A 14119-nucleotide genomic window follows, 5' to 3' on the forward strand; every position below is an offset into this window, starting at 1 on the left:
CTATAATTTCCAGGGTTATATTCTTGAACAAGGGGACAACATTCACCTCTCTCCAGTCCTCTGGCACTATTCCTGTAGACAGCGATGACATAAAGATCAAAGCCAAAGACTCTGTAATCTCATCGCTCGCCTCCCAAAGAATCCAAGGATATATCCCATAAACCCAGGGGACTCGTCTATCCTCAGGCTTCTCAAAATTTCTAACACATCTTCCTTCCGAATATCTACCTCCTCCAGCTTACCAGCCTCATCTTTGTTTATTTATTATTTACTATTTTTTCCCCTTTATGTGCGGTTGTGCAATATATAACTTAAGAACTGAAAACCAATAAACATTTTTTTAAAAAACTGGGCTGCTATAATAAAGGTGGCCCACCTGTGCCATTTAGAGTGCTATTCCTTTTGGTGTAGCGGTCCCGAATCAGAATGCCTATTGTTCGCACATTGTCCCTCAGCATTTTGCCTTGCGCTTGCACCATGAAGAGATAGGTATTTGCTGAAAGAGAAAATGGATGGCATGGTTAAACAAATTGCTTGTTACTTGGCACCAACATGCAAATACATCACTGAAAAATATTTTGCATAGTAGCCCACATTCTATATCCTGGAAGGAAATGGTCTATTTATTCCATTCCTGCAATCTGATTGCTGGTTAGATGAAATCAACAATGGATCGATGCAAAATGGCTACAAACGCAATACGCTTGGCTTCAAATGTATTGCATTGTCGAAGTTATATAAACTCCAAGGGATTCATTACAAAGATCAATGTAACAACAGGTTGCCTTTGGAAACTCCAGCGTTTGGAACTATCACAGGCCCTTGTATTAACTGGCACCCATTTTCAAGTAAATGTGCAAAGAATCAAGTTATTTATACAAGCTCCAACATCACTGGTCATGCAAATAGAAACCTCCAACCAACCACAGAGGAAACAACAACAGCGGATGTGGAGAGAAAGTAAACACAACAGAATAGATTCAGGAAGCATCTGTAGAGAAACAGGAAGCATCTGTAAAGAGAGAAACAGAGTTAACGGATGAGATCTTCCGGCTGCTCACTCCCCGGTTCCCGTGAATTTCCCGGCAGTGTAGGGTGGATTCAATGGGAAATCCCATTGACAGCGACGGGACCAGAAGATACCATCTTTGGCCAACGGCAGACCACCTACGGCTGCCGAGGAGCACGCTGCGGGGAGGCCAGAGAATCTCACCCAATGTTTCAGGTCAATACTTCAGGACCCTCTGTCATAGTTCGGATGTTGCCTGACCTGCTGAGTATTTGTAGAATTTTCCGTTTTTATTTCAGATTTCCAGCAACTGCAGTATTGTACTTTTTCACAAAACAACAGGCTATCTTTGGCCTTGAGCAGCTTCAGAGATTGTGCCTGGCTACTTAAAAATTTTACACATCCATTGGCGCCATGCATAATCAAAGACCCCTCACACCCGGTTTATTCTCTTCCAACATTTTTCATCGACAAGAAGATACAAAAGTTTGAGAACTCGCGAGAACGCGCACCTATAGATTCAAAAACAGCTTCTTCCCCGCTGTTACCAGACTCCTGTAGCACCGTACTACATATACTTCACCGCTGTCTCGGATTATGTATTTTAATTTTGTATCCTCATGTATTTATCGTATGGTCTATGTTTTCCTGTATGGAACATACAATCTGGTGAACTGGTGCGACGACAATCATCTCTCCCTCAATGTCAACAAAACAAAGGAGATCGTCATCGACTTCAGGAAGCGTAGTGGAGAACATGCCCCTGTCTACATCAATGGGAATGAAGTAGAAAGGGTCGAAAGCTTCAAGTGTTTAGGTCACCAACAGCCTGTCCTGCTCCCCCCATGCCACCGCTATAGTTAAGAAAGCGCACCAATGACTCTACTTTCTCAGAAGACTAAGGAAATTTGGCATGTCAGCTACGACCCTCACCAACTTCTACAGATGCACCATAGAAAACATTCTTTCTGGTTGTATCACAGCTTGGTATGGAACCTGCTTCTGCTCAAGTCCGCAGGAAACTACAAAAGGTCGTGAATGTAGCCCAGTCCATCACGCAAACCGGCCTCCCATCCATTGACTATCTATAATTCCCGCTGCCTCAGAGGCAGCCAACATAATTAAGGACCCCACGCAGCCCAGACATACTCTCTTCCACCTCCTTCCATCAGGAAAAAGATACCAAAGTTTGAGGTCACGTACCAACCGACTCAAAAACAGCTTCTTCCCTACTGCCATCAGACTTTTGAATGGACCTACCTCATATTAAGTTGATCTTTTTTCTGCACCGTGCTATGGTTTGCTTAGCTTTATAACTTTATTTAGTGCCAAGACACAAGGGCCCGAGAGGTTTTGGAGTCGGGACATGATGTCAAGTGCATTCCTGAATTTAGACATTGCATCACATTGGCACCCGACACTGAACACGGATTTTAACAAGTCGACTATCTGATCCCCAAGTTGCGTCCTTGCCATCCTAGGCAGGCTGTCAAGCCTGAAGGGTCAGTATAAGGCCCCAGCACAGAGAGATCAGTAGCCTTGTAATCAGAGGTAGGTGCAGCTAATATAGGAGAGTGAGGGTGCTTTCAAAATTGAAAAATGTCCCAGTTGCCTGGCTATCACTGCCGGGGGCATCTCTACTGGACAGCTAGCAGCCACAGATGTGACCTTATGGCTATGTCAACTGCGGGGTAGGGAAGAGGGGGTAGTGCTCCCAGCAGAATGATGTGCTGTTTTCCCCAACCTCCCTCACTGTACCTTAGAATTCAATAGCGGTGTTTAGTTTTGGTTATCCTCTACTTTTTTTACTCTGCCTGCCAAAGTGAACAATCTCACAGTTCCTACATCACACTCCATCAGCCAGATTTTTGCCCACTCACAACCTATCTATAGCTGTCCTCTTCACAACATACTTTCCTACCTATCTTTGTTTAATCTGCAGATTTAGCTTGCATGCCTTAGCTCCCCTTATCCAAGTAATTTATATGAAGTGGAGGTCCCCACAGAGACCCTGCGGGACTCCACCCATCACAACCTGTCAATCAGAAAAAGACCCATTTATGGATACTCTCCATTTTCTGCCAGCCAATCTTCTATGTTACACCATAAGCTTTTACCTTCCGCAATACCCATTGATGGCCTTATCAAATGCCTTCTGGAAATTTAAGTACAGCTCATCTACAGACTCCCCTTTATCCACGGCAAACCTCACTCTTTCAAAGAAGAAGCTTGCTGTTTCCCTCTCCTGAACCCTCACTGTGAGGGATGTCTCTGGAAATGAGCAATGAGAGAGAAGGAACTGCCTCAACTGAAATGGTTTTAAAACATGGAATATAACAGCCCCTGGGGTGCACAACTAGGTTCTATCGAAGGGTGAAACAGGGGAGGGGAAGGTGTCAGATGTCAATAAGGAATTAATGGAATGTGAGGGAGCCCTGGTGGGAATATTAAGCATAAGTGGGAGGGAAAGCTGGAAGGGGAGGTGGGGGCCAAGGCTTGGGCAGAGGGTGAATGTGTCTACATCACGTGTGAGGCGAAGCTTCATCCAGTTCAAAATGGTACATATAATGGTGGCGATGTATGGGCAGTGAATGGGGGAGCCCGTGAATCACGTCCATGTGTCCTGGGCATTCCAAGACTGAGGGGGTTCTGATAGGGGTTCTCGGGCGTGATGTTCGAGGTGCTGGGTGTGGAGGTGGTCCCAAGTCCAGAGGTCGCAATATCTGAGGTGTCAGAAGATGCAGAGGTCCAGGGGGTGAAAGAGGCCGATGCTTTGGCCTTTGCCTCCCTGATAGCTGGAGACAGATTTTGCTTGGGTGGTGGGACTCAGAGCTGCTGAAAGAGGGTGTGAGGGGAATTCCTGAAGCTGGAGAAGGTTACGTTCGCCTTGAGGGGGTCGGCAGATGGGTTTATCCTGAGGTGGAAGCAGTTTATTGATTTCTTTAAGGAGACTTGAGAGATCAGCAAGGGGGTGGGTTAAAATGGGAAGGCAGGATGCGAGGAGCGGTTGGCGGAGGGGGAGCAGGGGAGGAGTGGGGTTGTTTATTGAATTAATAATAATTTTTATTAGTGATCTCTGCCATGAAGGACTATCTCTTAATCCTTTGGTGAAATCGGAATTGTAAAAAGGTCTCAGTATTGAATATAAATCTAATGTGCGTCTGTTTGAAGGATTTGTTAAATCTTTTGGATGTGTAAAGGAACAGTTTGCAGGATTGAGTAGTGTTGTATTATTTTCGGGGTTATCTTTGAAGTAAGGGGTGTTAAGAGATCCCATGTTTATTTAAAAGGTTAATTTGAGTTCATGGAATAAACATGGTTTTGTTTTAAAAACCACGTGTCCATAATTGTAATACTACATCTGGGGAACAAGCAGTGTGCTTCAAAAGCAACAATCCATTAAAGGTGAGGGTTGGTTGAACTCCATGATACATTTTGGGGTTCTGAAAACACCTCTCCCATAACAACTGCAATGAAGTTACTGTGAAAAGCCCCTAGTCGCCACATTCCGGCCTGTTCGGGTACACAGAGGGAGAATTCAGGATGTCCAATTCACCTAACAGCAAGTCTTTCGGGACTTGTAGGAGGAAACCGGAGCACCTGGAGGAAACCCACGCAGACACTGGGAGAACGTGCAGACTCCGCACAGACAGTGACCAAAGCCAGGAATCAAACCTGGGTCCCAAGCGCTATTTTGCAACAATGCTAACCACTGTGCTACCGTGAATTGTTTGGTTGTTCTTCTGATTCTGTTGTATATATGAAAATGCCTTGAATAAAAATATTTTGAAAAAAATAAATAAATCAGCAAGAGTGTGAGCCAGGGAATGAGAGAAGATGCTGTGTCCCAGTGTATGGCTTTTGTCATGGGAGTGTCCCTTTTAAGAAAGCTTTTTTGTCTTATCACATGACTTCAGTGATGTCATTTTGTGGGTGGAGCGGAGTTGTGGCTGTTTGAGGCGTTTGGTTTCACTTCCAGTTTTTGACAGCTGTGGACTAGAAAATAACTGTTTTGGTTTGTCTCTCCCTATTTCCATTTTAAAGAGTTTTTTTAAAATAGCTACCAAAATAGCTGCCTGCTTTGGTACCTTTTGCTTTCTGGAAGGGTTTAAACCTGGTGAGGCGGGGTCAGTATCTCAGAGAAAGCCAGTCTTATTCAAGTGTGAATGCAGAGTGCTAGGCCACACCCTTGAAAGGGGGTTTTGGTTTATGGCATTTTGGTTTTGAATTGGATCAGTCATGGGGGAATTCATTAAGTGTTATACATAGATTACTGTAGCTGTGTGGTGTCTTAATGTTTGTAATTGATAAAAATTCATGCTATGTGTTTACTTGTATGTTAACTAAGTTCTTAGAACAAAGCTTATTTTGATTAAAGTGTCTAGGGAGACTGTTGAATGACACCTGAAAGGAAGGCTCTTGTGCTCCTCCTAGCCAAATTCAACATAAAGGTTGTAGGTCTGGTGAACTCCATAATATACTTGCGTTTCTAAGGCCTGGCCCATAACACATTGATTTATTTAATCATAGCCTACAACCTTAATTGCAGAGCTCATTCTGACCTGGTATCCTGAATAAAAACAGTGTAATTCAGCGTTAATATGTTGGTACAGGTGGGAAATCGGATTGGGATTTGTCTTAGCCTCAGGATACTGAACTGAGTTTAGGATACAATTTCCAAATGAAAGAGTCACTCGAATGTTGTTTGCTAGGTTTGCTGCAGGGATCGACTGGACAAAGCCATTCAAAAACAAGCTTTGCCAACAAATTTCTAAGAAAAACATGTGGCTCTTTGATAAGTAATATCGCCATAGTTCCAGATGACCATATGCTGCTTTTCCCTTTGGGAGATAGAGAGTTGACTGGTGGTGATTTAACCTGAGGACCATCACACCTCAGGTGAGGGGAAAGGCCTTCATGGATAACCTGAGCCAGTACGGGAACTGAACCTGCGCAGTTGGCATCGCTCCACACCACGAATCAGCTGTCCAGCTAATTGGGCTAAACCAGCCCCCAAACCGAGGGGCTTGACCGTGTGATCATGTTCACCATGGCATCACAATGACACAGCATTGGCAGCAAACAGGGCCTTTTTTGCCCCTGCCTAGGAGGATTTGACAGAACCAAATGGCAGCTTTCACTTTAGTTCATTAGGAAAATCTGATTTGCTTAAAATCATGATTTTCAGGAATGCAAATACAACTTTTACATCAGGAGTTACTGTGTCCCATCAGTTGCAGCCAGGATCTTTTGCATAAGTATTGAAGTGGATTTGAGCGCAAAGCCTGGACTGGCGAGTATGTTCAATAAGTCATTGTTCAATAAATCATACATTAATGCAAAGGTTACTGCATTTACTATTCTTTACTGACAGATCAAAAAAAACACAAGTGTATTTTATACATGATGCCATACCACAGTGTGCAAACCTATAACAAACAACTTAGTTACTTCAAAAGAACAAAAAAGCTTAGCCATTTGCCACGAGATCAATTTAGGCATGGCAGGGATTACAGCAATACAAACTTTGCTCCCATTTGGGAAAATCATTTTTAAAAATATGTTAATTCTTCATCAGACAATATGTCCAGGAAATAAATTTATAAAGAAAGGGTGGACGATAAGGGCAATGCCTATTGGAGTTTAGAAGAATGAAACATATAGTACAAGATTCTGAGGGTACTTGATAGGGTGGGTACGCGGAGGAGGTTTCCTCTTGTGAGGGAGAGTAAAACCAGGGGACCTAGTTTAAAATTATGAGGACACCAGCAAGGTTCGCCTTATCTCTCGCTCATAGATAAGTCAGTCCGGTTGAATGAATGTAAAGCAAAGTTTATTTCTTAAGAACACATTTTGGTACATCCACACAAAATTAACTGGAAAATGCTTTTTCCCATGTCTCTCGAAATGTCCTTGAAGCATCAACAAGTGAAAGCAAAAACGTCAAGATAAAAGTGAATTCAGATTTACACAATTAAAAGTAATTTCAACAGAGGCCTTTAAAAGTAATGTTTGTTCTCCGATGGCTATAATTTCTCTGCTAATCAGTTAGACGGATCACATTCTTAAGGGAATCCTTATCTGGATTTAGCTCCTTACTTAGTTTCATTGGTTCTAATTCTCAGCTGAGACCCCCTTCATTTGTTCAGTTACTTAACAGGCAACTGGTTAATTAGACATTAATCAATCACTCCAAATTAATTACCTGTCCCATGACTTTTGTCCCATGTTCAAACTGCCTACTTCACGTCTGGTCTCAGCTACGATATTGTTTCAAGCTTGTCGAAGTCACCTTTTATATCCTATATCAGAACTTGCAGTACATTATTCATAACATTTGAGACAGTCATGGACAGTACTCAAACAATTATAACTTACTCATATTTCTACAAATTCAGGGATTTTCCAGAATCATTTTAGATAATATTTTAAAGGACCCCCCTCTATAATTATTGAATCCAACAACACCCTTTAAGACAGAAATTAGGAGATTTTTCTTTACTCCAAACGGGTGACCGCATTGCAGAACACCTTTGCTCAGTCCAGAAGCATGACCCCAAACTTTTATCTCAACACCTTGCTCTCATGTCCATATGTCCATGGGCGGCATGGTGGCAGAGTGGTCAGCACTGCTGCCTCAACACCAGAGACCCAGGTTCAATTCCAGCTTCGGGTGACTGTGCAAAGTGGAGCTGAGACCACAAACAGATTGGCAATGAACTGATTAAATGGTGGAGTAACCTTGAAGGGCCAAATTGCCTTCTCCAAATGGAGTCAAAGAACAAGCTTTGCCTTATCCTGAAGTACTAAGGCTATTAAATATGCCTGGCTTTCACTCTACTTCCAAGCGAATGTTACCAAGAACAAACAGAAGAGATGTCACCAATAAAAAGACTTTTGCTGTAGCAATGCTCAACTCTCCAGTAAGCATCTTGCCTTGGCTGCCAACTTCCTACTTTGTTACAAAAGTCATTGTTTTCCCTAAAGACAATCACAATAGGTGGGGGGTAAAATGAAAATGTTAAATGAAGTACTTGTAAGAACAACTTGACAAGAATGCAAGATGAAAAACTGCACCAGAAAACTAACAAAATGAAGTCTTTCATTACAAGAAGCTCAACTCCGACAATTGGTTACAAAATTATTAGTTTGGTAACAGATGACCTCAAATAAAAGCACGTTGTACCTAATTACATGAGCAATAACATCAATAGCATAATGCTAGAAGCAAAAAAAAAACACCACTGCCATAATAAAATACAAATATGCATGCAGTTTGTTCATTATTGCTATTAAATTCACATCCTTGGTATTAAAATATGAGGAAAAGGGAATGAATACCGCTCCACGGTCCAGTGTTATCTAAACCAGGGGTGGGCAAACTTTTCCGTGCAAGGGCCACATTCAGAAATTCACAATTTTAAAGGGCCGCATAGTATATTAATTAATAGTCCCGGCTGTAACCAATTAGCGTGCGGCATATACCTCAGCGCTTCCCCCGGCGGCATCCTGCATTTAGCCCTCTTTTTCTCTACTTTTCAAAAATGGCGCTTCACCCGGTTATGATTCTGGGCGCCTCATATAGAACATAGAACAGTACAGCACAGAACAGGCCCTTCGGCCCTCGATGTTGTGCCGAGCAATGATCACCCTACTCAAGTCAACGTATCCACTCTATACCAGTAACCCAACAGCCCCCCACCATTAACCTTATAAAAAAAAATTAAATTAAAAAATTTTTTTTTTAATGACTTGATCTTGGTGGGCCGCATAAAGACCTTTGGCGAGCCGTAGTTTGCCCACCCCTGATCTAAACTTTCCACTTGGATGCCCTAATTGTGTTCTACAAATATTACAGAGAAAAATCTTATCGCATGTAATCTATTGGCAAAATACAGAGTACGCTGAAAATCTGTGTGGGGTAGTTTTTTTTAAAAAAGGGTGGGGGGGGGGGAAAGAGTGGCATGTTGGCGCAGTGGTTAGCACTGCTGCCCTAGCAGCCCGAGGACCCGGCTTCGATTCCAGCCCCGGGTCACTAACCACGCAGAGTTTGCACATTCCCTCTGCGTTTGCGTGGTTCTCACCCTCCAACCCAAAGATGTGCAAGGTAGGCGGATTGGTTACGCTAAATTGCCCCTTAATTGGAAAAACTTAAATTTAAATCCTTTTAAGGTATCAACGAATCATTACTAATCATGGCAGTTTAATGTTGAACACATGCTGACCGGTAAAATGAGCAAATGAAATTGAATGCATAGGTTTGAAGTGATTCATTCTGAAAGGAAAAATGAGAAATACTGTTAAATAAATGGTAGAGTTTTTAAAGAAAGTCAGCAGGAATATGAAATCCAATACACAGATCTTGGAATGGGATCTATGGCTTTATAAATAAAGGCATATATAGTACAACAGCAAAGAATTTAAGGTAAATCTTTATAACTCAGTCAACTTCATAGCTTAAACATCAGCTTAGGTTACTGCTCTCAATTCAGTGAACCACCCTTCAGGAAAAGCATCAAAGACCATGGAAAGGTAGCAGATCTATCACAAATGGTACCATGGATAAGTGGCTCCAGTCACATAGAGATTAGAGAATCTGGGACTGTTCTCCTTCAAGCAGAGAAAGTTAAGGGGAGAAGGATTCAAAATTATGAGGGTTTTTGAGAGCGTAGTTGGGGATAAACGGTCTCCTCTGGCAGGTGGGTCAGTAATCAGAGGACATGGGTTTAAGATAATTGGCAAAAAAATTCATGTGTAAGGTGAAGAAATTTTACTTTTACACAACAAATTGTTCGGATGTAGAATTCACTGTCTGAAAGAGTGGAGGATCAGATTCAATAATAACTTTCAGAATGGAAATTGATATATACTTGTAAAAGGAGAAATGTGCTGGGTATGGGAAAAGAACAAAAGGAGTGACGTTAATTGGATGGTTCTTTCAAAGAGCCAGCACAGACAATTGGCCAAATGATGACCGTCTCTGCTGATTTTATAAAACACTGAACTGCCACTGTTCTGAAATGGCTGGCCATCGCAAGCTCAACACGTTGTGTAGATGGAACACTAGCTCTGCTAAACTCAGCACAATTTACAAGCTGTTGAACCTCAACCGTTTCCAATGCATGCATAGTACATAGGCTAAATGTGGCATTGTGTTAACTTGATCATTTGCAAATAAAGTTGTGAATGTAGGTAGTATGGTTGTGTACGATTCAGAAAAAATAGATCAAATCCCACCAGAGTTGGAGACGTTAAATTCACTTAAATAAAATATGGAATAAAAAAAATCTAGTGTCAATTATGATACTACTGACTTACTATGAAAATTCATATGGTTCACTAATGTCCTTTAGGGGAAGAAATCTCCTTACATCTGGTCCATACGTCACTACAGTCCAATAGCTATGAGGTTGACTCTGAATGACCCTCTGAAAAGGCCTAGCCAGCCTCTCCTTTGTATTCAACAAGGCAGCACGCCACCGTTGGATGTCGGTCCCACCTTTTCTTTATTGGAACATGTTGGCCCTGTATTCTCCCCATTTCCTTCTCAAATGCATCATAGAATTCCTGCAGTGCAGAAGGAGACCATTTGGCTCATCGAGTCTACACTGGCCCTCAGAAAGAGCAGCCTACCTACGCCCACTCCCCTATCCCTGTAACCCTACCTAATCATTGGGCACTTCAAGGGGCAATTTAGCATGGCCAATCCCGATAGCAATGCTCGCACCTGTCCTCTACCCCAGAAGAAAATCCACTCATTCTCCCCTTTGTCAGATGAGCCCTGTGCATCACCTTGAACTGGCTTAAACTAAGCCGGGCACAAGATAACGTGGAGTTGGCCCTTCAAAGAGCCTCGCTCCACACCACATCATCCAGAATAAGACCCAATTAATCCTCCCATTTCACCTACACCTCATTCAGCGGGATAGATGCCACTGATAGGATTTAGCTGTAAATACCCAAAATACTCCCTCACTGGACCCAGTTCAAAGTCCTCTTCAACAGGGAGGAAGATGGTGCCAAGGGAAAAGGTGAGCAGCACGGTAGCATTGTGGTTAGCACAATTGCTTCACAGCTCCAGGGTCCCAAGTTCAATTCCCGGCTTGGGTCACTGTCTGTGCGGAGTCTGCACATTCTGCCCGTGTGTGCGTGGGTTTCCTCCGGGTGCTCCGGTTTCCTCCCACAGTCCAAAGATGTGCAGGTTAGGTGGGTTGGCCATGCTAAATTGCCCTTAGTGTCCAAAATTGCCCTTAGTGTTGGGTGGAGTTACTGGGTCATGGGGATAGGGTGGATGCGTGGATCTTGGAGGGTGCTCTTTCCAAGAGCCGGTGCAGACTTGATGGGCCGAATGGCCTTCTTCTGCACTGTATAATCTATGATGAAAAAAAAATCACAAATCTGAAAATATCTGAACAGATTGGAACCAAATTTTTTCCACAGCTCCACAAAGCTGCTCAATCTTCCCACCACAATAGAGTCCCCAAGCCAACCCCCTCCCATGACCTAAATGTGGAGTCTAAACCCGCTCACAAAAAGAGGTGATTATTGCAGATAGGGGCCAGCAAAGACAAAGCTAAATTCAGAATGCTGTCTGAACTGCTTCCAGATTCTCAGGGTGGACACTGCCACCCCATTCGAAGGAACCCTTGCAGGAGAGAACAGCAGCAAGGCAGTTACGAATGCACCGAGGTTAGTATCCCTGTAAGAACACGCCCCACATAGAACTTGGTCATTCAACCACCCCAGTACTTTCTCAATTGGCTGCCCAATAATAAAATAACAAATTGGGTAAAGCTAGACCACCGGATTGCCCATTTCAGGACCCTGGTGTGGAGACAGCAGTGCTAACCACTGCACCACCATGCCGCCTCTTCAGCAGGACAAATGAAGCAAGGCAATACATTATGAACGGCAGGATCCTGGGAAGCACATTCATCAGAGAGACCGTGGTCCCTTAAGGTAGTGAGGCAGATGGATAACGTGATTCTGAAGGCATATGGTCTACTTATTTAAGGGCAGGGAGGTTCTACTGGAACTGTATGAAACATCGGTTAGGACACTGCTAGAGTATTGTATACATCCACATTATAGGAGGGATGTGATAGTACTGGAAAGGGTGCAGAGGAGATTTACCAGGATGTTGCCTGGGCTGGAGAGTTTTAGTTATGAAGAGAAGATAGACTGGGGGTTGTTTTCCTTGGAGCAGAGGAGAACGAGGAGGGGTATGATTGAAATGTATAAAATTATGAGGGGCGCAGATAGAGTAGACAGGAAGAAATTATTCCCCTTGGCGTAGGGATCAATGACCAGAGGGCATAGATTTAAGGTAAGGGGCAGGAAGTCAGAGGGGATGCAAGTAAAGACTTTTTCACCCAGTGTGGGGCGAGTTTGGAGCTCACTGCCTGAAAGGGTGGTGGAGGCAGAGACCCTCATAACTTTAAGTATTTAGATGTGTACTTGCAATGCCACGGTATGGGGATTAGAATGGGATTAGAATACAAAATGGTTATTTTGTTGACCGGCACCTAGGCAATGAGCCAAAGGGCCTTTTCTATGCTGTAAACCTTTATGACTCGGACTTCAAAAGTATTTCAATGATTGTGAAGTGTTTTGCAATATCTTGTAGTCAGGAAAGACTAGTTATGAAAGCAGGTGTTTCCTTCTTTCTCACTTTTACTAAAACTAACCAACATACTTGGTACAAATTAGGATCAAATCTGAGATCTCCATAGTCTATTTAACGTAGAACCACACAAAGCAAAGCAGTGACCCAACAGAGTTATTCCTTGTATTATTTTAATCATTCCGCTAAGCTTTGATTTAGTTGTCGGGATATAAAAGTGTAAATTAGTTAGATCTGTTTTTCTGGCAAAGCGACAACAGCAAAGTTAAAATTTCAGTTGAAAGGGAGCTGGGGAAAAAATGATTGAGAATTCAAGTAGCAACGGGTTCAAAATAAAAATGAGGAAGTTACAAGTTCAAAGGGGAGGCGAATGGAACCTTTTCACCTGAAGTGCAATACAATCGACATCAGCTTCCCAGAAAACGAAGTCAATAGCAGAAATGGGTTTCGACAGACAATTAAATGGTCAAAGACCACAGCGAGAACAGGATCTGAAAGTGGCTAAGTACGGTTGATTGCTCAAGACTAGTGGTTTGATTGTTTTTTTCTACTGTCCTAAAGTTATCCGTAAAAATCACTGGCCTTCCAATTTTCTCATTTCTTATCAACCACTCTTCAAGTAACTAGAGGACAACACCGACATTTGATTAATCCACAAAACAATTTGTAATAAGTTCATAAGATATGGGAGCAGAATTAGGCCACTTGACCCATCGAATCTGCTCCGCCATTCGATCATGGCTGATCCCACCCTGGCCTTAACTCCAAGTCCTGCCCATTCTCCATAACCCTTCAACCCACTACCAATTAAATATCTGTCTGACTCCTCTTTAAATTTACTCACTGTCCCTGCATCCACTGCACTCTGGGGGAGCCAATTCCACAGGTTGACAACCCTTTGAGAGAAGTAATTTTTCAACTCGGATTTAAATTTTCTACCTCCTATCCTAAGATTATGACCTCTCGTTCTAGAATGCCCCACAAGTGGAAGCATCCGCTTCATGTCTACTTTATCCATAACTTTATCATCTTGTATACCTCAATTTGATCTCCCCTCATTCTTCTAAACTCTAGAGAACATAAGCCTAAACTGTTCAATCTCTCTTCATATGATAAACCCCTCATCTCTGGAATCAACCTAGTGAACCTCCTCTGTAATGCCTCCAATGCCACTACATCTTTCATCAAATAAGGAGACCAAAACTGTGCTCCAGGTGTGGTCTCACCAATGCTTGTAAAATTGCAACACTTCCTTGGGCACAATTCTCCCCCCGCCCCCCAAACGCCGGGCGGGAGCGTCAGGCGAGTCCCACCACGCCACCCCGGCACACGCATTAGATTCTCCCAGCCCCCCAAACCGGCGCACCGAGATTTACGGCTGGCTGCTCGGAGAATCGCCGCTCGCCGTTTGTAATGGGCGAGCGCCGATTCTCCGGCCTGGATGGGCCAAGCGGCCTGCCCAGTACGACGGGTTCACGCCAGCGCCG

The 14119-nt window shown here is 43.2% G+C and overlaps 1 protein-coding gene across 2 annotated transcripts in view; it reads right to left on the minus strand.

Moving 5' to 3' along the window:
- Positions 1 to 14119, minus strand: part of b4galt6 (UDP-Gal:betaGlcNAc beta 1,4- galactosyltransferase, polypeptide 6) — a 108320-nt gene that overhangs the window by 51406 nt on the left and 42795 nt on the right. For both annotated transcript variants that reach the window (XM_038808585.1, XM_038808584.1), the window contains exon 2: positions 377 to 496. In XM_038808585.1, coding sequence (XP_038664513.1) covers positions 377 to 496 — 120 coding nt within the window. The remainder of the gene's footprint in view (positions 1 to 376; positions 497 to 14119) is intronic.

The sequence above is a fragment of the Scyliorhinus canicula genome, chromosome 10 (genome assembly GCF_902713615.1).
Source record: "Scyliorhinus canicula chromosome 10, sScyCan1.1, whole genome shotgun sequence".
Classification (NCBI taxonomy): domain Eukaryota; kingdom Metazoa; phylum Chordata; class Chondrichthyes; order Carcharhiniformes; family Scyliorhinidae; genus Scyliorhinus; species Scyliorhinus canicula.